Below are 23634 nucleotides of genomic sequence, written 5' to 3'. Positions count from 1 at the left end.
CCTGAAGGCTGCTATAAGGCCTCCCTTAGATGTTAGACAGCACTGGTCCCAATACTGACTCCCAAGGAACACCACTTGTTACTAATCTCCACTTGGACATTGACCTATTGTCTACAGTTCTCTGAGTGTGACCATCCAGACTATTCTTTACCAAATCCATATTCTTTGGTATCATATAAAAGAGAGAGAAAAAAAAAGAGAGAGAGGAAGACGAAGAAAGAAGTGGTTCCAGAGACTGACCTGGAAACATGTGAGTGTTTGTTAGCTGCCTTTTGAAGTGAGAGGTGAGTGAACTAGAGGAGATATGCTCATCAATCCAGAAGGGTTGTAACATCATGGATTTGTTATTCTTTTATGGGCAGCATGTCCACTCAAAGAGTTGGATTTAGCCTATATATTATACCATGTTTATTCTATTTCTGACTCTCTAATCTACCTTTATAGAAATACTTATTTATATTTTAGGGTATGTTCTTCACCTGACAGATAACCAACTGTTATTTCTTTCTTCTTCTTATTTATTTATTTATTTATTTATTTTTCCCAAGAGCCTTAGTCATGAACAAGAATCCCATTTTGCCATTTGCACAGAACAAAAATACAGCACAGAGGAAAGAGGACAGGATTAACACAGCCACCAGCATTTGGCTGAGTAGGCAGCTCTGAGGCATTGCTCTGACCAGGGTGCCACCAGTGACACCCTGCTCAGGAGTCCCTCCCTATTCCAGCCCCATTCCTGCCCAACAATGATTGTTCTTATAAGCACCTGAGGGTCTTGTCCTCATCTTACCCATTGTACCATCATCACTGATGACCTCTAGCAACATTTTTTTTGCTACCTTAAGGGATTTCTATCATACCAAATAGTGATATATTCTTTTTGTTGAAAACAAAATATTTGTTGAAAGCAGGCTGTTTCTGTATCTTGGGAAACTAAGTATGGTATGCTGACTTTTGCCAAAGTGAAATCCTTATGTGAGTGACAGAAACTGTCCATGTACCGTCCTTCTCCTCTCACCAAATGCCAGTGAACACAATATTTACTGGATGGCCTTTTTGCAACAAATGCCTACATCCATTTATTTTGCAGAGGAACACTTTTGGTTCCTGGTGTGTGTCTGGTAGTCTCTTACAGCAAGATTGTTCCTGGAGTGGAGAAATGCTGTGTTTTCTTTTCATGAATGTTACTCATCAAGGCATCGTGAACAAGGAGACTATGAGGTAATGTAGGACTGCTTAGATGACAAAGCTGGCTGGGTGGATGCTTGGTTCCTGGAGCTGGCTGGAAGAGTTGTGTTTCAGGAGGGTTCAGGTAACAGCATTTTCGCATAGACTGTATTTTAACCAGATGCTTAGTAAATTCTGCTGAGGCTGTTGGTCTCTCCAGCTGTGTCAGTGACAGTCTTTCCAGCTATCAAACATCTTGCACAAAGCATTGGAGATGCTGAAAATTTACACTGATTAAAGAGAAGTCCAGGAAAATGTTATGAAAGAATAATCTGGTGAGGATTCTTATGTACCTGCACAAGAAATTTGAGCTGCAAAATAATGCAATTTGGGAAACAATTATACGTACTAACAATATTATCATTGTCTTTGCTTTTTCCATTGACAGAGACAGGATACAATAGATCTGAATGGACACTTGGACTCTTTTTATGTTCTTACTGCAAACAGCTTACTGCCTTTTCATTCTTAAAGAGAAAAAGGTGCAGAAAAGTCCCATCCTAACTAAACCTGTTGCACCATCATTGATACTCCCCAGCTCAGATCAATTAACAGGGATTAATTAGGCAATGAGTCTTCTCAGGAAATATTTCACTGAATATCTAAGGGATGGAGACAATAGTAGGAAATTGTGTCTGAGTTTTTGGAAATCTTTTTCTGACACTTGCTAATTTTTCTCTTAGGTAAATAATTTATTCTGATGATACCTTAATAGGTATGATATAGACTTCAATCCTATAGAGCATCCAAAATTCCAACATACAGACAAGTTACCTTTAAGGACTGCTGCCCACAAGTGAGCTGCTTTCTATGCCACTGATAAACAGTACGTGAAGTCAGAGGGCTTGGGAAAAAAATAAAATCAGTAAATTTTCTGAAAAGTCAGGGGTAGCACAGATTATAATGCTAGTAATATGCAAGCTAATGTAGGCTAACTTTTCATTTAACAGAAAGAGTAACCCTAATCCTCTGAGATTTTTGCAAAGGCTTTTAGGTTAGGTTAAAAGTGCGTGCTGCAAAGAGATGATGCTGATGGAGCAGGAAGCATACCACTCTCCACCCTATCACATTCTATGGAGAGGATCTGCCCTCTGATCCTGAGGGATCTGCTAAGAACAATGGTAGTGTTTAACAGAGCTTTTCATATTTTATAGCAACCGTATAATCAAGGACAGAATAAAAACTCACCTGTGGATTCCCAATGGACCCACATAGCTTCCTGCAAGACCCAGTATCACTGCATGGACCTATGAGCATGTGGTCTTCCTTGCTAATTATTCTATTATTTTACACAAAGTGGTTGCAAAACAAACAAACAAACAACAACAACACAATCCTGAGTGTTTTTTTACACTTTGTGGTTGAAAATCCACAGGCATAAAAACAGGTCTTGAAAAACTCTGGGATTTTGTTCAGCTACCAATACATTACCTCATCTTTGGCTTTCTTTGAAATTCTAGGTTGAATTCAGCATTCCAGTCATCATTGTCGCATCATGCTATAGTCCAAGTTACTGGAGAGATTACCTCACTTCATCTCGTTATGGTATGGCAGTGACATTCCACTTCATTAGTAGCAATATCATCTGCATGAGTCAAATAGACTGTTCATGCTGACAAGCAAGATAATTTGCAGTTTCAGATTAGGATAAAAGCACACCTTGATGTCTTCAGAACAAAATATATGGTAACCTCCTTCAGCCTGGGCTTCCCACTCCATCACCAAAAGAATAATCTTCCATCTTCTAAATAAAGCCCAGCTGTCAGTGACAAGAGTGACAAGAATAACACACATTTCTTATTCTGCAGGCATAATTAAGGGAGGAACACTACACTGAGAAATTGGAAGCTCTTCCTCTAAACAAATCTGTTGAATGCCAGTGATGATAATTACTAGTGATTATTCACCGATTGCTAATGCAGCCTAGATTTAGACATTCCAAAATAGGGAAAGCCTGGCAGTTTTTCATGTTGGTACATATTCAGGATCAATTTTTTATTTTTAATGCCTAACAATAAATCCCTGTAAGAAAAAAGCTAGTATTTATACTGAAATCTGTACTAAGCTTCGTACGGTTACAGACTTAAATTACAGACATAATATTTCCACTTGAAAATAAATTGAAATCTAGGAAACAGAGAAAGATATAGTGCCTAAAGCATGTTAAAATAAAGGATGTCAGTAGAAAGATGAAATCATCTTTCTAGTAGAAGAGAGATAGACTAGGTCAAAGGAAAAAGGAAGGTTGTTATAATTCATTTGCACCCTGGAAACCATGCTGCATGAGATTTGTTGGAAGAAATCAGATCTTTTGTGAGACCAGATGGTACAGCTGGAGAAAGATGACAAGCTTTCAAGCACACAGAGCATTCATTAACTGACAACAAAGATGTAGCAAACTTACAGCTAACTACAGAACAATACTGCATGTGTGCAGTAGATCTCCCAAACCTCTTTTGAAAAAGACTGCCTAATCCAAAACTCCATAGTCCTCTCTCTATAGGGGTTTTAGGCATTCATCTAAATCTTATAAATTGGTTTTCCAACACTGAAAAAGAAGAGCATTTACTCAGAGTCTGAAAAAGCAGCTCATGTGAACCATTTGAAAACTGATTGTTTTCTTGTGTGATTTGGTACTGTTTTTGCTGCCTTCTTTTTGCCTGGAACAAAGAACTGATCTTACTGCATAACCAGATCAGCAGCAGTGTCCGTGAAAGGGAGAGAGAAGTACATAATGAGAGGCACTGCACTTTTAGGTGACCTGAAGTCCTCAAGAACCTAGTAAAAGATTCAAGGAAAGCATCCTCTGTGTCCCTACTTTCACTGATCATGCAGGTAGACTTTATAAGTGTAATAGAAAATTTTGAGCATTTAAATGCTGTGCTGAAATTTTTATTTTATTTTTTATTTTATTTTATTTTTTATTTTATTTTATTTTTTACTAATGGGATTGTAAATACATACAATTCTTAAATTCATGACATCCCCTTTAATAAAATTAAAGTAGTATCTATTAATATTGTGCTAATAAATCAGCATTCTGTTACATAGACAGTTTCAGCTGATCTGAATCTTTGGGGAATTACTCTATATAATTAGATTTTCTAGTTAAGATGAGTACCAAAATGTGCATGGTTGCAGATGGTTTGTTCCCTCAGAGAATGGTTCCCGCTTGGCCTTCAAAATACTATTCTCCCTGGATGAAATTTTGTTGCTTCTTCTGTGGACCCCAGGCTGTCTGTTCTCTCTGTGTTCCCAGTGGCAATGCATCCTCTGTACAGCAGCTGGCTGAGCCTGGTGCTATGTCACATGGGGCTTCTTATCTTATCTGAAGATGTTCTCCACATCCTCCTCTAAGCTATTGACCAATGCAGCCATACAGGGGTAGTTTAACACCATTAAACTACCACTATCTTGTTGTTTGACACCCTACATTCTCCTTTGTTTCTCATTATGAAAAAACACTGCTGGAGAGCAGACCCATGGAAGGAGATCGGGCATTCTGGTTGATGGCAAGTCAATAGTGTGCCCTGGCAGCCAGGAGGGCCAACCATGCCCTGGGGTGCATCGGGCACGGCATCACTAGCTGGTCAAGGGAAGGGATTGTCCCGCTCTGCTGTGTGCTGGTGCAGCCTCATCTCAAGTACTGTGTGCAGTTTTGGGCACCACAATATGAGAAGGACATAAAACTATTACAGGGTGTCCAAAGAAGGGCAACAAAGGTGGTGAAGGGTCTAGAGGGCAAGACGTACAAGGAGCAGCTGAGGTCCCTGGGTTTGTCCAGCCCAGAGCAGAGCAGGCTGAGGGGAGGCCTCATGGCGGCCTGCAGCTCCCTCAGGAGGGGAGCGGAGGGGCAGGCGCTGAGCTCTGCTCTCTGGGGACAGCGACAGGACCCGAGGGAACGGCATGGAGCTGGGACAGGGGAGGGTCAGGCTGGGGGGTTAGGGAAAGGGTCTGCACCCAGAGGAACAGAGGGGCACTGGGACAGGCTCCCTAGGGCAGTGGTCACAGCACTGAACCTGCTGGAGTTCAAGAAGTGTTTGGACAACGCTCACAGACACGGTCTGATTTTTGGGTGGTCCTGAGTAGAGGCAGGAGTTGGACTCAATGATCCTTGTGGGTCCCTTCCAATTCAGGATATTCTATGTTTCTATGAAAATAACTTCCTGCTGCAGGAAAGCTCAGGTGATGTCTCCTTACCTTGGGTTGCCAGTGTATGGGGTGATTCCTACAAAGTAAATAAACTGGTGTCATCTCAGCTGTTATAGGCATTTTTTGCATGGGGACACAGGTTTAAGTACTTCAGCTGCACCGTAGGAGACGAGCCGATCTTTTTAGACTCCTGTTGGTTACTACTTACTACTAGTGCTACTGGCGTGGCTTGGCTGACTGAGGGAGAGACTGTGGATCAAACAAAGCAGTTACTGTGATTCTCCTCCCAGCTCCCAGTGAGAGGAATATGTATTTATAAGCCAAGATAAGCACATTGACCACTATAGGTTGGGCTGTTGGCACACAGACCTCTTACAGGTAGGCAACATTTAGGTAATTATAGAGTCAAGAGGGTTATGCAAATATCTATTAGAGTGACACCCTACCGATGGAAGGCAGTATTGTTATAGGACTGTGGCATGGAAAGACAAGGTGTCTAGCACAGTGTCGTCTAGCCAGTATGTGCCAGGGCAGGCAGTAGAACTAGTTACTCAAGCTCCAGACTTGTTTTCTAACCACTGTCTTGTTCTTCCTATCTATTTATGTCTTTGCATGTGGCTGCATCCCAGTGCTCTGTCTTATTTTCCATGATTTATGACCTTGTATGTTGTCTCAAACAGGCATAAAATCTTGTGAAAATATGAACTGTGACAATTTATCTATTCCATCTTTATAAGAAAATTTCAAAACCTAAACCTGCAGCCCTTATTTGCATTCAGACACACCATTTTTAAGCTTCTACTTGATGCACCTATAATGCATTTTAAATCAAATCTTTCCAATTCAAAAGATTTTATTTTAAGAACTACAAATATATGATTTCTGTCAAGTAATCCTTCTTTCAGTGGGAAATAGGAAACCCACAAATAAATGTCTGGCTTCTCAACATGACCTACTGTGGCTCACAGCCATCTGTATTTACAGGAAGAGATCGCCCACATGCATTAGTCTGTAAACTATATTAAAAAAAAAAAAAGCTTTTTTTTTTTTTCTTCTTCTTCTTTCAATCTCCATCTAATGCAATTGCAGGGTGTTCACCTCTAGATAGAAGTGTCTGCACAGTTTTCATTATAGGTGTAAACAATTTAGCAGTTTTCTGAGCCAGTGCTTAACATTTGCTTTTTAACTATTGATAGTTGAAAAGATTACTGCATTATTGCTGTCAGTAGTAAGGGACGATTTATTAGCTGATTCAAATCCTTCCTGATCATTTAGCAATGGTTTTGTGTTCAGATAATCGCTGCATATTGAGTAGACAGTCAAACTGTAACTAACAAAAGCTAGAACCATGAATTTCCCCAATGCATGGGATTGTTGGGGATAAATTAGTTTGCCATTTGGAAACTCTCCATTTCTCCATGTTAGCTGACTTCAGACTGTCAGCCAGCTGGCAGTCAGAAGACCAGCGCTGGAGTCAGTGATTGCCACAAAATTTATTTTGCCACCCTATAATATTTTTTTCTATGAATATAGCTGTGAATGTGATCAGGAAAAAAGACTTAAAACCCAAAATTTCACATAAATGTCACTGATGAAAAACAGAATTAAGATCAGATTAGGACTACTTCTAAACATTTTCAGGATCAGATTAGGACTAATAACAGTTTTTATAATATGTTACTGAAAAACACACTTGCATTTCAAGTAACAAACAGGAACAGACTAGTGGAACATGTAAAGCACAGCTGTTCTTATGACCTTATGATTTCTGGGACAATAAAATCCTCTTACGTATATCTGTGTTCAGAAAATTCATCATGCCTGTGTCTGACAAAGGTAAACTGACTCAAGTTCTGTGGTTGTTCCAAAGATAAAGAAATCCCTGCGGATCCTTGCATAATAGAAGACAGCTTGCAACTTCTGAAGCAGCCTTGGGATTGTCTTGAACTACTAGTCATAGCACAACCATTTATATTACCAGAAGGCTGAGAATGTGAAGTGCTTCTGTAATGGAAGCTGCAGAGTTTGGTGCCAAGGAGCCCAAATGAAATGCAATTCAAACATTTGGAAATGCATGCTAGCATGGAGAATGCTACCTTGGCTGTTGTCAGCCTGTCTTTTCCATTTTTTTTTACGATGTTTTTCATGACTTCTGGGTATTTACTGATGTTATTCAAAAGATCAAATATATGGACAGTACTTGGTTTCTGTTCCCTGCTTTGCCACATATTTCCTTTGCATCCTGTATGAATAAATATAATGTCATTTCATACTTAAGCTTTGCATATTGATTGTCCTCAAGTTGTACTGAGAATAAAGCTTTATGAACCTAATGAAATATGATAAATTTTCAGAAATTACCTGCAGTGCTTGGTTAAATAAAGCAAACTTTGTAATAAGTTTTGGGCAGATGCAGGGATACTAGATAGATAGATGGATAGACAGATAGGCAGACAGGGAAAAGAAAAACGAGAGGAGGGGAGGGGAGGGGAGGGGAGGGGAGGGGAGGGGAGGGGAGGGGAGGGGAGGGGAGGGGAGGGGAGGGGAGGGGAGGGAAGGGAAGGGAAGGGAAGGGAAGGGAAGGGAAGGGAAGGGAAGGGAAGGGAAGGGAAGGGAAGGGAAGGGAAGGGAAGGGAAGGGAAGGGAAGGGAAGGGAAGGGAAGGGAAGGGAAGGGAAGGGAAGGGAAGGGAAGGGAAGGGAAGGGAAGGGAAGGGAAGGGAAGGGAAGGGAAGGGAAGGGAAGGGAAGGGAAGGGAAGGGAAGGGAAGGGAAGGGAAGGGAAGGGAAGGGAAGGGAAGGGAAGGGAAGGGAAGGGAAGGGAAGGGAAGGGAAGGGAAGGGAAGGGAAGGGAAGGGAAGGGAAGGGAAGGGAAGGGAAGGGGTGTGCATTAGACGCACCAATGTGAGTAAATTATGGTAAAGACAATTGTGACAATTTACAACACTTTAGCTAATAATAATTTGGGCAATGCTGAATGAGAATGAGTTTATTCCAATGCCTTTCACAGGAAAATTACCTTGCAGTTGTCACAAGACAGGGTATTTGGATGGTAGTCATGCGTAGTAGTTAATTCAGTGTGCATTCACATCTCCTGGTATCTTGTTCGTGTACCCATACTCTGAAACTGCATTTGGCACTTCATGTGCCGGAGCTGAAAAGGCTCAATCTGTTTTTGTTATGTGATGACAAAATGTCTTTGAGTGAGCATACTGAAGATGTACTGGTTTTTAAAAATCCAAAGTTTAAATTGGGATTTTTTTTTTTTTTGGTGGGAAATGAGAATGGAAAAGCACATACAAAAAATGCAAATATTTCTAATCTTAACCTTGAAACATTTGAGAGCAGAAAATAAATTGAAATAAAAAGTTGTTTGTTTGTTTGTTTTTTTCTTACTGACTTCAACATGTGTGGTATTTTGTATGTACACAGACATTTCCTTTTGGTTATATGTGACTAATAAAGGAAATTGTTACTCAGCAAATACCTACTCTTAATTCGATGTTTTAACATCTCCTGAACTTTAGCCACACAGTACTGAGTACACTAATCAAGCCAGGATTACTTCTGAGAATTTATTTTTATTGCATACAGAAACATCTATCTGAAATCCACCCATCCAATATATTTTTTTACTTGTTTTATCACAAAAATCAAATCAAATCAAATGCATGCCATTAATACACTGCTTTCCCTGTCAGGCTCTGGATTTGGCCTACAGTCAGGATAAGGCTGACACAAATATTTTCACAATTTATCTATAGGACAGCCTTCTACTAACTCCAGTCACTAGGGAGCCCGAATTTGCTACAATTTACAGATTAGCATCTGGTAAATTCACCACATGCTTTTTCTGCATAGTCCTCCACAAATCCACTCACCCTCTGGAAGTTGTTATCTTTGTTTCTCAGTTCCTTCAGTCTGCAAATCATTGGCCAAATTAGCTGCCACAAAGTACATTACGAAGTTTTTGATACAGAACGTATACTTCCAGTTCTAGTGGAGGGACATTTGAAAACTGCTGCAGAACAATCTGGTATGAAAGTGTATTACTTTGGGCACCACTTCAAGCTAACATGCCTGCTGGGGTTTTGATTAAGAGCTAGATCAGATGTAAAGTATGTAAAGTATGGACAAGGCAAGCTTGGATTTATCTACACCTGCCCTTCCTCTAGATTTATTTATTACATATTGAATAATAAATAGAAGCATTTTAGAGAAATTGGTTGTTTAAATCCTGTGGTTTTAGGACTTCTTAAATAACAGATGGCTTGAATGAACAAATTAAATCATAAATACAGCTAAAGTTCAGAGTTAATTCTAGAAATAGCACTTGAGACTTACAGTAGTTGTACTTAACAAGTTAATAATGAGTACTGTTTGCTCTAAAAATACTAGTAGGAGAGCATAACAGCTCTTATTGTTCTTGATAAGTATCTTTCCATAACATGGAATTTCATGAAGAGTCACATTCAGGCCTCAAGAGGTCTAACTAATCAAGATACTCTCAGGTCATTTGGCACACATGCCAAGTGTCATGGAGTCATAATGCATCAAATGGGGTTACTGTCCCCAGATGAGACAGCCTTTTCCCAGCCACGTGTGTGACTGGAATTCAGTCAGAGGCTGCAAAGCAGACACAGTCCCTACCCAACCAGCAGCGAAACCTCTTTTCTGAGTAAGAGGGGCACAGACCTGCCATTACAGTAGGAGCTTCTGAATACGGTGTCTTTCAGAGAAAGGAAGCCCATGCATCTGTTTTGCAGGTCTTTAATTTGTTTAAAAAGTTTTACCCTCGAAGTGGATAAATGTATCAAGCATTAAAGGAGCTAAAAGACAAGTAAATAAACAAACAAAAAATAAAGCCACGTATTTTCCTGCAATGTGAAGGGAAGTTTTTTGGATACAATTTACCAACTATAAATTGCTGTCCTGCTGTTAAGTCATATGATCTGTACTCAGAGATAAAATTATTGCTTCCTTGTGGGAAGAAGAACATGTTTGTGTACACATGACATTTTGGGTTTGGTTTTGGGGATTTTTTTGGTGGGGGAAGGACGGGGTTGCATTCAGGCATCTTTATTCTCTGGTGACTTGGACACATTACAACCATCTGTTCAGATGGTTCAAACCAGAACATGCTGTTTCGAGAGCAATGAAAGAATAACAAAATGAATAGACAAAAGATGTAGTAGATGTTTTCTGGCAAATACGACTTTGAGAACTTTTGCTAGTAAGGCAAAGAGAATTTCTGTAAGGTGAAGTTGGACCTTTTGCTTTGCCTTTTCTTGTAAAAATACTATAGGATGTGAAGAAAAGGCACTTGAACAAGATTAAGCTGAATACATATATCGTTTCAAAGATGTTGTTTGCTCTAATTACTGAAGAATTTATGAGCAAACTTTCTGAAGCTCAATTTCTTGAAGTTAATAAAAGGCCGACATGACAAAATACAGTTTGTATTATTAATGGAACCAAAGGTTTCATAAGGTTTCAAAATAAACCAATAAAAAATCAACCCTATTAAATTGCAACAATTCACCAACATCTTTAAGGGTTTATTTAGCAAGAGATGATCAGTCATTCACAATATACCATGCAAACAATAAGCATCATACTAGTAGCAATGAAAGTGAGGACATATTCATTTATTTTATTTTATAAATAATTACCATGATTTAATCTGGCTTTTTATATTATAAATAAAATGTAGGGTTGACTAGAACACTTTCGGAAGTCCTTTCCACCCTCATTACTACATTATTCTCTGAAAAAAAAAAACTTCCACAAGAGGCTGGGAAAAGGAACATTGGTATCCTTCCAACGAAAATAAGTGGGATGAAAGTTAAACACGGAGAAGCATGGAGATAAGACTGGGAGAAACAGAGATAAAATATCTTGCTGAAGTAGCAGTAAACTCCTTAGCTGTAAAGGAGTGGAGAGAAACATACAAACCTGCAGAGATGAGACAGAACATACCAAAAGACACAAACGTACCGCTTGCTGCAGGATAGGAAAGGGCTAATCACCTGGCCTGCTGACAGAAGTTATAGGTGGGTCCCTTGAACACCTGCTAGAAAATGCTCTAGCTTGGATGAGTGAGCAGAGAAGGGAATACACACTAAAATAAAACATAAAAATATATTAAAAAAACACATCTGATTTAGGAGGAATATTATAAACAGCACTCCTTTCCCCCAGAAAATTATTTGGAGAAAATACAGGCAATGGTCTTTCATATTTGTGCACTGCAAAATAAACTAAATCAAAACATATGTTTCTGTGGCTTGTAGTTTACTGAAGATTTTCCCATGTGTTGAAAGTATTTAGACTAAAATGTACAGTTTACTTCCGTGTCATCTTCAAAGTTATTCAGTTTCTTTGCTGCTTTCTGAGCTTAAGCTGTGCCAAATGCTGTTACACGTCACCTTTTTCCTTTCTCATGGTCAGTGTGTTCTCTTTTCTCCCGTAAATTGCTCTCTTTGGAAGAAGTCAGTTTTATGGTTCTCCAGGACACAATTGCATGAGTTATTATTACATTTACTTCTCAATAGGCACAAACAGTTCTTCATCTGCTAAAGTTGTTGTAAACCAAGCTCTTCTCAGTTTCTGTTGTGACCTAACTTTAATGGTAAAGTATAACAGACTACAAAATTTCCTCTCATACTTTCCTTGCCACTTCTTTTCTTTCCCCCTAATTGAAGTTGCTGGTTTGATTCGATTTTCACTATCCAACCTGAGAAAATTAATTCTGAATAAGATGACATTCAGTTGACTTGAGTCTGAAACAGATGAGAGAAAGCATATTTATTCTTGTGGGGCAGATGGCTACTTTTGAATGTTAAATAGAATTATCCTTAGTCCTCAGTAATGTTGTTGTTCTCTAAGCCTGCTAAGTCTTAGACAGTAATACTAGATTTTGCTTGGGTGTGATTCTTACTCTTGGATTTCTAGGTATCTGAGTAGGTTGGAATTTTAACAAAGAAAAACATTTGTTGAGAAACACCACGTTTGTTGAGTCAGAACCAAGCTCTGTTTTAACCCAGAAATTTCCAGGTCTGTCAATTTTTTAGCCATTCTAGATCAGGATGCCTATTTGTATATTGGAATTGTGTTGGTCTGTCTGAAGGATGAATGTGAATGACCAAGATAGAAAAAAAATGTATTGAAGCTCCTAATTTCCTATTGATTATCATAGTGTTTAGTTAGATTTAAACCAATATGCCTATTGTTTTGCTTTTGGTGGGAAATAACATTAACATTCCTGAAGTGTCTGAGGAAGGGGTTATAAGGAGTTTGCACAGGCTTGTTCTATTTCTTTATTTATTTTTATTATTATTATTTTTAATACCCTTATTCTACATTTAGATTTATCAAAAAGAAGAAGGGGGGGAAAAGGTGTTGGCATATGGATTCTGTAAGTACTTTGCCTGAAATTACTCTAGTGGAGGAGATGAAATAAGGATGTTTGGGAAGCAGTAGGTCCTGCTGACCTGTCCCTGACCATGGCAGTGGAGTTGGAATTAGATGATCTTTAAGGGCCCTTCCAACCCAAACCATTCTGTGATTCTGTAACTTTTGCTTGTTTAGAGGGGAGGAAATGGGGAAGGGGAAAGAAATAAGGGAAAATGAAAAAGGGGAGGAAATGCCATAAAAGTGTGATGGGATACATAAGGTTTGAAGAGAGAATGCTGATCATTGAAGATACCATGAGGAGAAAGAGTTTTGGTGATGGGACGCTGACCTGGTCTTCCAGATGAAGTGGAATATCAGGCAGGTCTGTAGCTTTGCTGTCTAGAATCACAGAAATTGGGGGTGACTTTTAAACCTCCTCAGATGTAATAAAGACCTTGCAGTTTTCTGGTTCTTCCCTAGAGATACAGTAAGGAGATGCACAAAATAATGCCATAGCCCATAAGTCACAGGTGGCACCTGTAGAAGTGTTGCTAGAAACTAGCATGCAAACAGCGTTTGTGTAGATACATCGGTAAGAGTGTTAGTGGGTGGCTGAAAGCTAGGCGCATTGATTGTACTATGCTTTCACTGAGGATAGCTTATACAACCTGCTTCATGTTCATAGAAACAAAGCATGGTAACTGAGAAAAAACACTGAGCTTTATCCAAAGCACATTATTGTCCTTGACCTGGCATTGGGAAGGAGGCAGGGCTTCCCTTAGTAGAGGAAAATTTATTTTGGATATTTTTCCAGACCATGTTTATGCTGGACTTTCCGGTAACTACTTGACCACCCCTCTTCTAATCATGGACATGGTGAAATAACAGTTCTGTATGACTTCTCACCAAATGCTTCATTGCCATGTGCTAGTACAGTAACTGAAGGGAAACATGGCTGTCAGATCGAAAGAACTGGTGGCTCTACTTCGACTTTAATATGGCTACCGCTTTTAATTATGGAAATACAATGTGGGAGTTCGAAATGACTGCGGATCTTTAAAAGTGCCTAATGGAAGATGAAACTCTAAGTATTTAAAACCAAAACCCAAACCAAAGCCACTGCATTGATATATTCATGAAAGAAGTAATGCCAAGATGCTTATCTTCCAGAGAAAATTCTTGATGAGTCTAGCAAAAAGGATTGAGATGAAGCAACTAATTAAGGGCAGAAAACATTTAACTGTAACAGCCCTATACTTTAAGCTTTATTTGATGACTGTATGTAGTCTTTGCAGAGTACTTGAATACTACATGTGTATGACACAGTGCTGCCTCCATGGCAAAAGGTGTCTTGGAGAGCCTGCTATCTCTGACATCTTTTAGAAAAAGTATATGCTGCTTTGGTTGGTCCATCTCCTTATACCATTCTGTTGGGGCTTGATGCCAGAGAACATATTCTGAGGACACTGGCTTTCCTGGTGATTATAATTATTGCATTGACAAGGTGGGCTACTTTATGGCTTGCTAAGCTCTCCCTGCGGCTGCCTGTGGGAAAGCAGCTGCTTTCCAGCAACTGGAGTTGATATTCTTTCTAGAGACTAAGGGAAAACATGAGACTTCTTGTTCCAGATCTGTCTGGTAGCAGCTGAGTGTGTGTGTGGTTGGGAGGGGAAGGAGGGGGAGGACACAAGAAAACAACCTGATTATCAATCTCAGCCTTCTCGTACAATGCTACGTACACACCAATGCACTCTCATGTGTCTTAACTTTAAAGAGATCACTACTGCTTCTACAGTAATCTCCAAAATACCGTTCACAAGCCACAGACTAGTTCAGCTTGTGGAAACAAACAATATTTTGAATCTGGAGGAGATCTTCATCTTAATTGACGTAACTACGATGATTTAAAAATAAAATTGCTTAGAGGTTACAGCATGGCTATTAACAGTCCACAGGAAAATCCACCATCATCTATTTTTCTGTCTTGGCTATTCTTTCTTGCTTTTGCTGAAGGTCTTTATGGCATGTCTGCTAAGTTGCTGCAAATATATACTAAAAAAATATACGTCAAGTATTTATATATATACTTGCTTAGCTGGCTTCTAACGCCATACCTCAGTACAGAAATGTAGTCTCTTGATCTTGAAAGGTATTCCTCAAACTCGGTGATTCTTATTCCTGTCAGCAAGTCTTTTGTGGCATGTTTATATGAATAGACTCACATGCAGTTTGCACTGCTAAGAGTACTCATTGCTTTAATTGGTAGTTTATGAAATAATTCTTCTGGAACTAGGTGGGACTTAGTTTCTGTCTTGCTCACCTGCCCCACCTCCATCAGTGAAACAGCTAATTGTTTAATGATTGGTATCTACAGTTCTTCTACTTGTGAGAGTCTGAGACAGTCTAATCCTACTGGAAAGTAGCCTCAGAAGTACTAAGGCAACTTCATAGGCTCTTTTTTGGCAGGCCTGTTCTCAAGCACCGACCTCCGTAAAACTAGATCTGTACCAAATGTTTACATTGAAATTGTTTTTACCCTTCTATGTTCACTATCTGATCATTAGAAGCAGAATAGGATTTTTCATCCTCGTTGAACCTTAGTATTTGATTACAGAAGCTTAAGAAAAATCTCTTTTTCCCCCCTCATTGTCCTGTGAATTTTTATAATCAGGCAAATTTCCAGTGAATAGGTATACTGCAAAAGGAAAGACTAGCAGAGCTATTAAATATCTAAATCACGTTAACACAGCAGCCTGCAGGTGCTAGATCAGAAAATGAAGGAAAATACAGGCAGGCTTCTGTTGGGTGGGAACTCTATACAGCTGTGCTATGCAGAGGGGAATGGTGTCTCAAGGTGTCTCATATCTCAGTTAAATCCTTTCAACCAATTCACTGGAATGCTCTATGGAAGATTAGTAATCAGCTCATAATCTTCCTAATTCTTGCTGTGGAGGTATCTACATTCAAATGGACGGAAACCCAAGCTGTCTGGGAACTGCCACAGGTTTCTCATCTCAGGAGATTCAGACCTGTTAGCTCTTGTAAACAACTGCTTCAGAAGTGTTATTTATTTATTTATTTACAAGTGGAAAACTACAAGGAAAAGGAATGTGCTAGGTCTTTCTTCAATGACTAAATTTCAATGGACAAGGGGAAGGATGATTAAACCCATTAAAGCCCATTGGAGGGCTTTGAGATACCCTTTTGACTACTATTACAGTGACCTAAATGGAAATATGGCCTGTGATAGCCTGTCAAAAAAACAAGCAAAATTCAGTCATTGCTCTGCCTTTCACAGAGCCTGTGTTCAGACTTCAGAAGTATTTTTTGTGGTTTTGCTACCTGGGTCAGGAATTATATGATGCAGTTCTCTCTACCATGATCATTTTAGCATATGTCTTTGTTCTGACCAGAAAAAGACCACTAACAGATATAGCTTTAATTTGTCCAAAAGCATATAAATGATCTAAAGGACTTGGTAGGGAGGAAAGAATACAACAATATAACTGCAACTTATCAAGAGCTGATCATGACAAAGTGATGTTGACCTAAAACTTAGCCTTGAACTTGCAGAGTATGTTATTTTAAAAACGCTGACTCAAATGCAGTTGTCTCCTGCACATGCAGTACTACTCATGACTACAAACTCCGTAATTAGTGTAATTTCTCCAACCTAATTTCATGAGTGTTGGTGCTATAGTCCTTTACCAGTTTCTACAAGAACACAAGGGACCACGCTAAGTTTTTGTTTGTTCTAGATAGAACTGTTAGTGAGTAATTGCCTACATGAGTAGGTGCTACATAGTGGTATATCTGGTTCTCATCTTCAAGGACCACGTTCCCAGAACTTGGAGAACTTACATATAAGCTACCTTACCCATACACTATGTAACACATAGTATTCTGTTACAGAGGAATACTAGTTGAAAATTAGTTTTGAAATGGAGGTAGTCTGCTACTCCAAGCAAAAAGATGTCTATAAGGGATTGCTTTTGCAGCTGAAGGATAAAAGTAGTCATGTCTTCAACAGAAGATGATAACCTGTGTAATGGAGCTACTGGAGCAAGTCTAGCAGAGCGCTTGGATGATTAGGGGATTGGAGCACCTCCCATATGAGGAGAGGCTGAGAGAGCTGGGCCTGTGTAGCTTGGAGGAAAAAAGACTGATAGTGAGAGGATCTTATCAGTGTGTATAGATACCTGAAGGGAAGATGTCAAGAGGATGGGCCAGACTCTTTTCAGTGTTGCCTAGTGACAGGACAGGAGGCAAACAAACTGAAACATGGGAGGTCCCATCTGAACTTGAGAAAACACTTCTTTACTGTGAGGGTGATGGAGCACTGGAACAGGTTGCCTAGAGAGGTTGTGGACTCTTCTTCTCTGGAGATATTCAAAACCTGCCTGGATACCACCCTGCACAATGTGCTCTGGGTGATCCTGCTGTGCAGGGGGGGGTTGGACCAGGCAGTTTTCAGAGGTCTATTCCAACCTCGGCCATTCTGTGACTCCGTGATTGTGATTCTGTGAACAGCGTAGGATTATGATGTAATGGTAATATGAATTTCAGGTAGAGCTGTGTGGGCTGTCCTGAATTAAATACAAGGCATGTGTGGGCCTATCGACTGCATTTGCACTACAAGCATGTTTCATGTACTGCAGATCAGTCCTGGATATATAACATCCCTGAAGTATCTTCCAGGAAGCTGCCACTGAAGAAACTTACTCCAGTGCAATAGAAGTATGAGAGAACAGAGTGTCTGCATCACCTTGATTGACAAGGACGCTGCCTTGCAGTACAGAGGAATGCATTTAAGTCAGGTTTCCTTCCTGCTAAACAGTGTAAAAATAGTAGTGCAGATAAAACAGAGCAGTCTAGATAAGACCTGAGGAACATTTAAGTTGCAAGCCTATATTGAAAGCTTGTACTTTGGCCTCAGGCTGAGGAACCTTGCCTATATCTAGACTGTAATCCCCAATGTTGCAAAAAGCCCTGATACTGCATCTACCTCCTGGTTAGCTGAATCTGCTCAGCTCCCTTTCCCTCTTCATCTGACTCTGCTTCTATCGAAAGTGTTTATTTTTTTTAACAGGGGCTGTGGCAGATGTAACTTGTAGGACGTGGTGACATGATGGTCTCTAAATGGTCTTTTAGTAGAACTTGACATCAGCTTGCTGAATAGGTAGAACTGGAAACTGGCATATTTTTAGAGAACATTACGGTGCTGCGAACTACATCCATGCCTCAGGAGAAGGCAGAGCGAGGGAACTGGAGAGTGCTCCTCTCCGCCAGCCAGCCGCTTTCCAAACTCTCTCCTCTACCGCCAGCCACTGTGGTGATCCAACAGCCCTTCCACAGGCTGCTGAACGACTCCAAGGTCCTACGGCACCACAGGTGGCAGCCACCTGCCCCATCCCCTGCGGGAGGCAAGCCTGCTGTGTCCCCTGCGGCCCCGCAGCGCTGCCCCGGGACGAGACCCGAAGCCCAGAGCGCAGCAGAGGCCTCGCCGGCTCCCCCGGCCCGCCGCTGCCCGGGCTGAGGGCCCGAGCCCGCGGGGCCAGGGCGGGGCCAGCGATGCAAAGCAGGGGGCGCGGACAGCGGAGCTGCCGGGCGGCCGGCGGGGGGCGGCGGGGCCGGGCAGGGCCGGGCCGGGCCGGGCCGGGCCGAGCGGGGGCGGGCAGGAGGCGTGCACCGGGCGGCGGGGAGCGGGGAGCGGGACCGGCGGCCGCCGTCAGCCCAGCGGGAACATGGCGAGCGTCGGCAACGGCGCCGAGGAGAACGGCGGCGAGGAGGCGAGTGCGGGGCAACGGGAAGGGAAGGGAGGGCAGGGGGCGGCCCGGGAGCGGGGAGGGGGCGAGTTGGGGAAAGTTGTGCCGGGGGCGGCCGCTGCCCCTCCCGCGCAGCCTGCTGCCGCCGGGCCGCCCTGCTCTGCTCCTGTTTCTTTATCGCCTCTGTTTTTTTTTTTTTTTCCTGCTCGTTTCCCTGCCCTCGTTCCCTTCCCTCTTTCTTTCCCTTTCAGCCCAGCGCGCTGCCGGTAGGCCCCGTGCCGGTGGGGCTCCGCCGTGGGGCGGCCGGGCAGCGGCTCCCCAGCCGTGCTGCGGCTTCCCCGGCTGCCGGTGCTGCCGCCAGGGCCCCGGCCTCAGCCCTCCCCGCTGCCGTGCTGCGCGCCCGGGGCCGGGCAGGTGCGGCAGCACAGCCCCTGCAGGTTGCTGCGAGCAGGCTCGGGGGTGTCATGGGTGTCCCAGGCTGGCTTTGAAGGAGCAGGACCGCGGAAGCGAGGCAGGCGGAAAGGCTTGTAAAAAGGCTTCTAGGAGCAGTAGCTCAAAGTCCTGGCGAGCTCGGGTGGGGATAACCCCACCTGGCTCCTGAGTGCAGGCTGTAAGAGCAGTGACTTTCGCGTTGCTTACGCTCAGCAGCTTTTTCGGGACGGTTCACAAGGCGTAGCTCCAGCAGGACTTTGCGGAACAACACTTGTGAATCACGGCGTTGCATAATAGTTTTTGTCTCCTTTCTTTTCAAAGACCTTGCTGGTGTGAATTTCAGAAGCAGGCACGCAGCCTGTGCCCTGTTTCTGAGGTGAGCTAGTGTAGGGTATAACAGAGCAGCTGACAAACGTCCATATAGGATGGGGATGCTGTATGGCTGTCTTGAATACTCACGTTTTGTATTTGGAAGTTGCAAAAGTTGCTTTTGGATGAGATGATTTAAAACAAACAAACAAATTTCTCACTTGGAAGGTGGGGATATACTACCCTGTATTTCAGGGCATGCTAAAAAAGTTGTTACTGCCCAAGGCTGTAGCATAGAAGCATAATGTGAAGAGGATGTGAAAAGCTATATTGCTTTGTGTATTTGAGTCGACTGCTGCAAAATCTTAATGCACCAAGTAGGGGCAGTGATCTCTGTGGGGCTAAGGTTTGTTTCTGACATAGGGAGTGAGTAAATACCTGTGGGAACAAGTTATTAATGAACTCCCGCTGCACGTAAGCGAGTAGTTCAGATTCACAATTGGTAACAGGTATTTAGCAACCTCTCTGTAATCCAGCTGTCCTGTATAAAAAAAAAAAAACAAAAGGGTTGCTTTCTGTCAGGTGTCAGTGCTGTATCTCTTAGAGGAAAAGATGATTCCATACAAATGGACAGGTGGACATAAAAACACCTGGAAAAGGTTTTACCTAAGCAATAGCATGCCAGAAGCAAAAAAGCTTTTTTTTTCCCATGAGCTCACAGACTGTGTAGAGACTTGTACTTGATTCTCTAGAGTGTTGGTTTTGAGTGGACCAGAATAAGTAATAGCACAAGTAGTCGACTTTTTCCTGATAAGGACTGAGAGTTCAGAGAGGAATGGCAGATGCTGGCTTGATCCTGGAGAAAGTGACTGCATGCATATCAGAAGTTGTCCCGACCGCTGGCATCCTTTGCCTGCAAGTTCATCACACTCTTTACTAATCTAGATGTGATTTCAGCACTTCAGACATGAACTAGTTGTTTTGAAGTGCCTTAGCTGTTATTTAAGTATTTAAGCTTGGGAACGTTGCTGTTAGTTTTCTTCTTAGGAGCTGTGTGCTTCCGAGTAACGTTTACATGTAACATGAAAGATATGAGCTGTTTATTTCCTTGTTTAAGTGTACATCCTTAGTATGAACGTAGCTTTTAGCACAGGATTTTGCTTTGTAGGGACTTGTTCATCCCTGAAGCTTTGAAAAAGGATGTGCTGAGCTAAACAACCTTGAAGTCATAGTCTACTTGATGGGACCTTAACTAGCAAGAAGACTTCTGCAGTCCTTGCTGATGGTGCAGGCAGCAGCTCTCTACTGTAGTCCGTGATGAAGAAAATGTGTGGTTTTCCTTATGCTTTTTTGTAGCTCGAGAAAGTACAAGATAGTATATTCATCTTTACTTGTGTTTTTTTTTTGTTTTTTTTTTTTGTCTTGTCCTACAGCTGTGGATTTGAAGCAGACATTTCAAGGAAGTAGTATGAAGTGTAACTCTTTGTTTTGTTCCCCAGCTGATGCAAGTGTAGTAGTTTTGGTGTTTTTTAATGAACACCAACTGGAACTGGAGACCTAAGTCTAAGAGGCCATGTTAACGTGAGGATGTTCATCTGGAAAAAAAAAAGCACAAACGGTTATTAAACTCAGGATTTTTTCCATGTGATGTTGCTTCCTGGGTGTTGAAGTGTGCGTAGGAGGATGTTGCTCCTGTACTAGGAGGAAGTTTGTTGGCTGTTAAGTGATCAGAGTGAGCGTCCACCTGTGATGTGTCTACCTGTGAACTTAGAACCTGATATCTCTTAGGCCCTTAAACATCGATATAGCATTGTATTTCTATACTGAAAGTGCTCATGTTAGTGTTCTTTTGAAACAAGTTATAAATATAGGACAGATAATGTTTAGGGGCAAAATTACATTCCCAGCCACTGCAGTCTTCAAGCAAAACTTTAAGCCTTCCCCTTCTCCCCCCTCTACTGTCTAAAGATTACTTAAAATAGTGGGCCAGATCTGCTTCCCATTAAGTTCACTCTGTGCTGCCCTGGTTTTTCAAAGTCTTAAAGCCAGCTTAATTGGTTACTTGGGGATTCCCTATCCATTAAAAAAAAAAAAAAAAAAGCAACAAACCCAACCTTGGCCTTTGTGCCTGTGAGGCTTGTGGCCAGACAAAAAGGATCATGATCTAGAAGTATCTAGATGCTATAAAAATGTCCTGTTTGCCCACAGCCGGCTAGGCTAAGGATTATATAGAGATCTGAAAGTGATTTCGTGCCCTTGCTGTGGTTAACTCTAAGTCTTGTATTAAGGGCAGGTTGGCCGATTCAGCTAATCTGTGCCTCAGCTCTAAACTAACCTGTTAAGGAAAATTTGTTTAATGATCTGATGATGCACACTGTACTCCTTTGAACTGCCCAAGCAAGGACAAATAGTATGTAGGGTGGCTTTACGAGCCTGAGCAGTTTATCTTCTGAACTAATTTCAGTATGAAACCAGTGTCTTCAGGACAGGCGTTCTTTAATTCAGGAACTGTTTAGTGCTGCTTAGTACTCCGTTAAAGTACTCAGAGCTCTTTATTCACTGCTGCTGCAGCTACTGTGCTTAAAATCAAAGAACCTACCAGAGTGCTTGCTTTCACCAGTAACAATAAAATAATGCGCTTTAGACTATAATAGAGAGAAAATGGCCAGTAATGCCGGCTCCTTTAATGTTTACTCTGAGGACTTTCTTTCCACTGGTTTTGGCTGGTATTTCTAACACAGAAAAATGTCAATGGGGAGAAACTGTTGTAGTTGTGCTCCCCCTGGGGACTTCGGGAAGCTGGAACAAGCTGATTAGCACCTGTTTTTTTTTTTTTTTTTTTTTAAACCTTAAAAATGAACACTTGGTGCAGATGGTGTTGGGAAGGGGCAGTAAGAGTACTTTTCCCTGTTAGAGGTATTATTTTTTTTCATTGTATCAAGATGAGGATGCATACTCACATTTTCTGTTACCTGTATTGTTCTGAAATGGTGAATTTTTATTGTTTGTGTTTTTCCATTTCTTAGCTGCCTCTCTGAAGTTTGTTTCAATAATCTGTTTGAGCTCCTTGGTTAAACTGTGAACAAATTTGAGAAAGAATGGCTTTAAGTCTTTGTTAATTTCCTGGAGAAGCAAAGAAAGTGAATGTAACTAAATGTCCAATTAAATGTTCTTAGTTAATGCTCCCTTTGGTTGGTCAGCTTGGTTCCCTCTTCAAAGAGAGGGAAGAAAGACACGGGGGTTACAGGAAAAGGTGGGGCTATTGTGGTTAATGAATTACAAGATGGTGCAAACTGAAAGAAAGCCTGGTTTATGGCTCCGTGTGTGTGTGCACACTTTCTAGAAATGGTAAAGTCCACTGAGGGGACAGACATGATGAAACCTGAGATTACTGAAAGCTGTGGTTATTTGAAAGCCGAAGACTTCTTCAGTGAGAACACTAATGAAAATATATAAAGGCTGCCAGGATGTGAGAAGCACAAGATGCCTCTTACAACGGCAGAGCTGAGAGAGGAACTCCTGGAATAGCTAAGTACCTGTGAAGCCAATCTGTTTCAATCTGTTATAATTTGCCTGTACATCTGTGTAATTTTTTTGTTTTAAATGGTGTAATATTTACCTATAGAGATGGAAAAAAAGTTGAAAATGGAAACAGCTTTTTCTGAAGACTTTTCTTCATATATCGAACTGTGGCTATACTGTTGTGGAAAACAACATCTGAGATCTTTTAATGAAGACTTTACACTGAACAGTGGAAGTTACTGTCCTTAACAGGTACAGCAGTCTTGGTTACTGTAGTTAAAGGCTTGCTGCCATCCACTATATTAGACTGTTCTACTTTGTACAAAGTCTTCAAAGGGGATAGATTGTATTAAAGAAAAAAAAAAAGCACAGGGATGAGGTTTAGAGGTTGAAGAGTAGAAAGGAGCTTAGTTATTTTCCTCTGAATGGCTTAAGAGTTGCAAGTACGGCATGTTGTAGGTTGGAAATTACCATACAGACCACCCCATTCCAACACCCCTGCCATGTGCAGGGACACCTCCCACCAGTCCAGGTTGCCCAAAGCCCCATCCAGCTTGGTCTTGAAATCCTCTGGGGATGGGGCACCCACAGCTTCTCTGGGCAACCTGTGCCAATGCCTCATCACCCTCTGAATGAAGGTTTTCCTTCTAACATCTAATCTCAATATCCCCTCTTTTAGTTTAAAGCCATTCCCCTTGTCCTGTCAGTATCTGCCCAAATAAAACGTTGTTCTTCATATGTTTTATAAGCCCCCTTTAGATACTGGAAGGCTGCGGTGAGGTCTTCCCAGAGCCTTCCCTTCTCCAGGCTGAACAACCCTGACTCCCTCAGCCTG

At 41.5% G+C, this 23634-nt stretch overlaps 1 protein-coding gene across 2 annotated transcripts in view; it reads left to right on the top strand.

Moving 5' to 3' along the window:
- The first annotated feature begins 18430 nt into the window (after nucleotides 1–18430).
- The window catches only part of TTC39B (tetratricopeptide repeat domain 39B), a 77867-nt gene continuing 72663 nt past the window's right edge, over nucleotides 18431–23634 (top strand). Inside the window, exon 1 of one of the 2 annotated variants that reach the window (XM_068666507.1) lies at nucleotides 18431–18560. In XM_068666507.1, the coding sequence (XP_068522608.1) occupies nucleotides 18516–18560 (45 nt within the window). In that variant the 5' untranslated portion in view covers nucleotides 18431–18515. Of the gene's footprint in view, nucleotides 18561–22904; nucleotides 23052–23634 lie in introns of those variants that run through there. The other variant, XM_068666508.1, reaches the window with a different exon arrangement.

This window comes from Anas acuta, chromosome Z, assembly GCF_963932015.1.
Source record: "Anas acuta chromosome Z, bAnaAcu1.1, whole genome shotgun sequence".
Classification (NCBI taxonomy): Eukaryota; Metazoa; Chordata; class Aves; order Anseriformes; family Anatidae; genus Anas; species Anas acuta.
The sequence above is the reverse complement of the archived record's forward strand: the minus strand, read 5'-3'. Positions and strand labels throughout refer to the sequence as shown.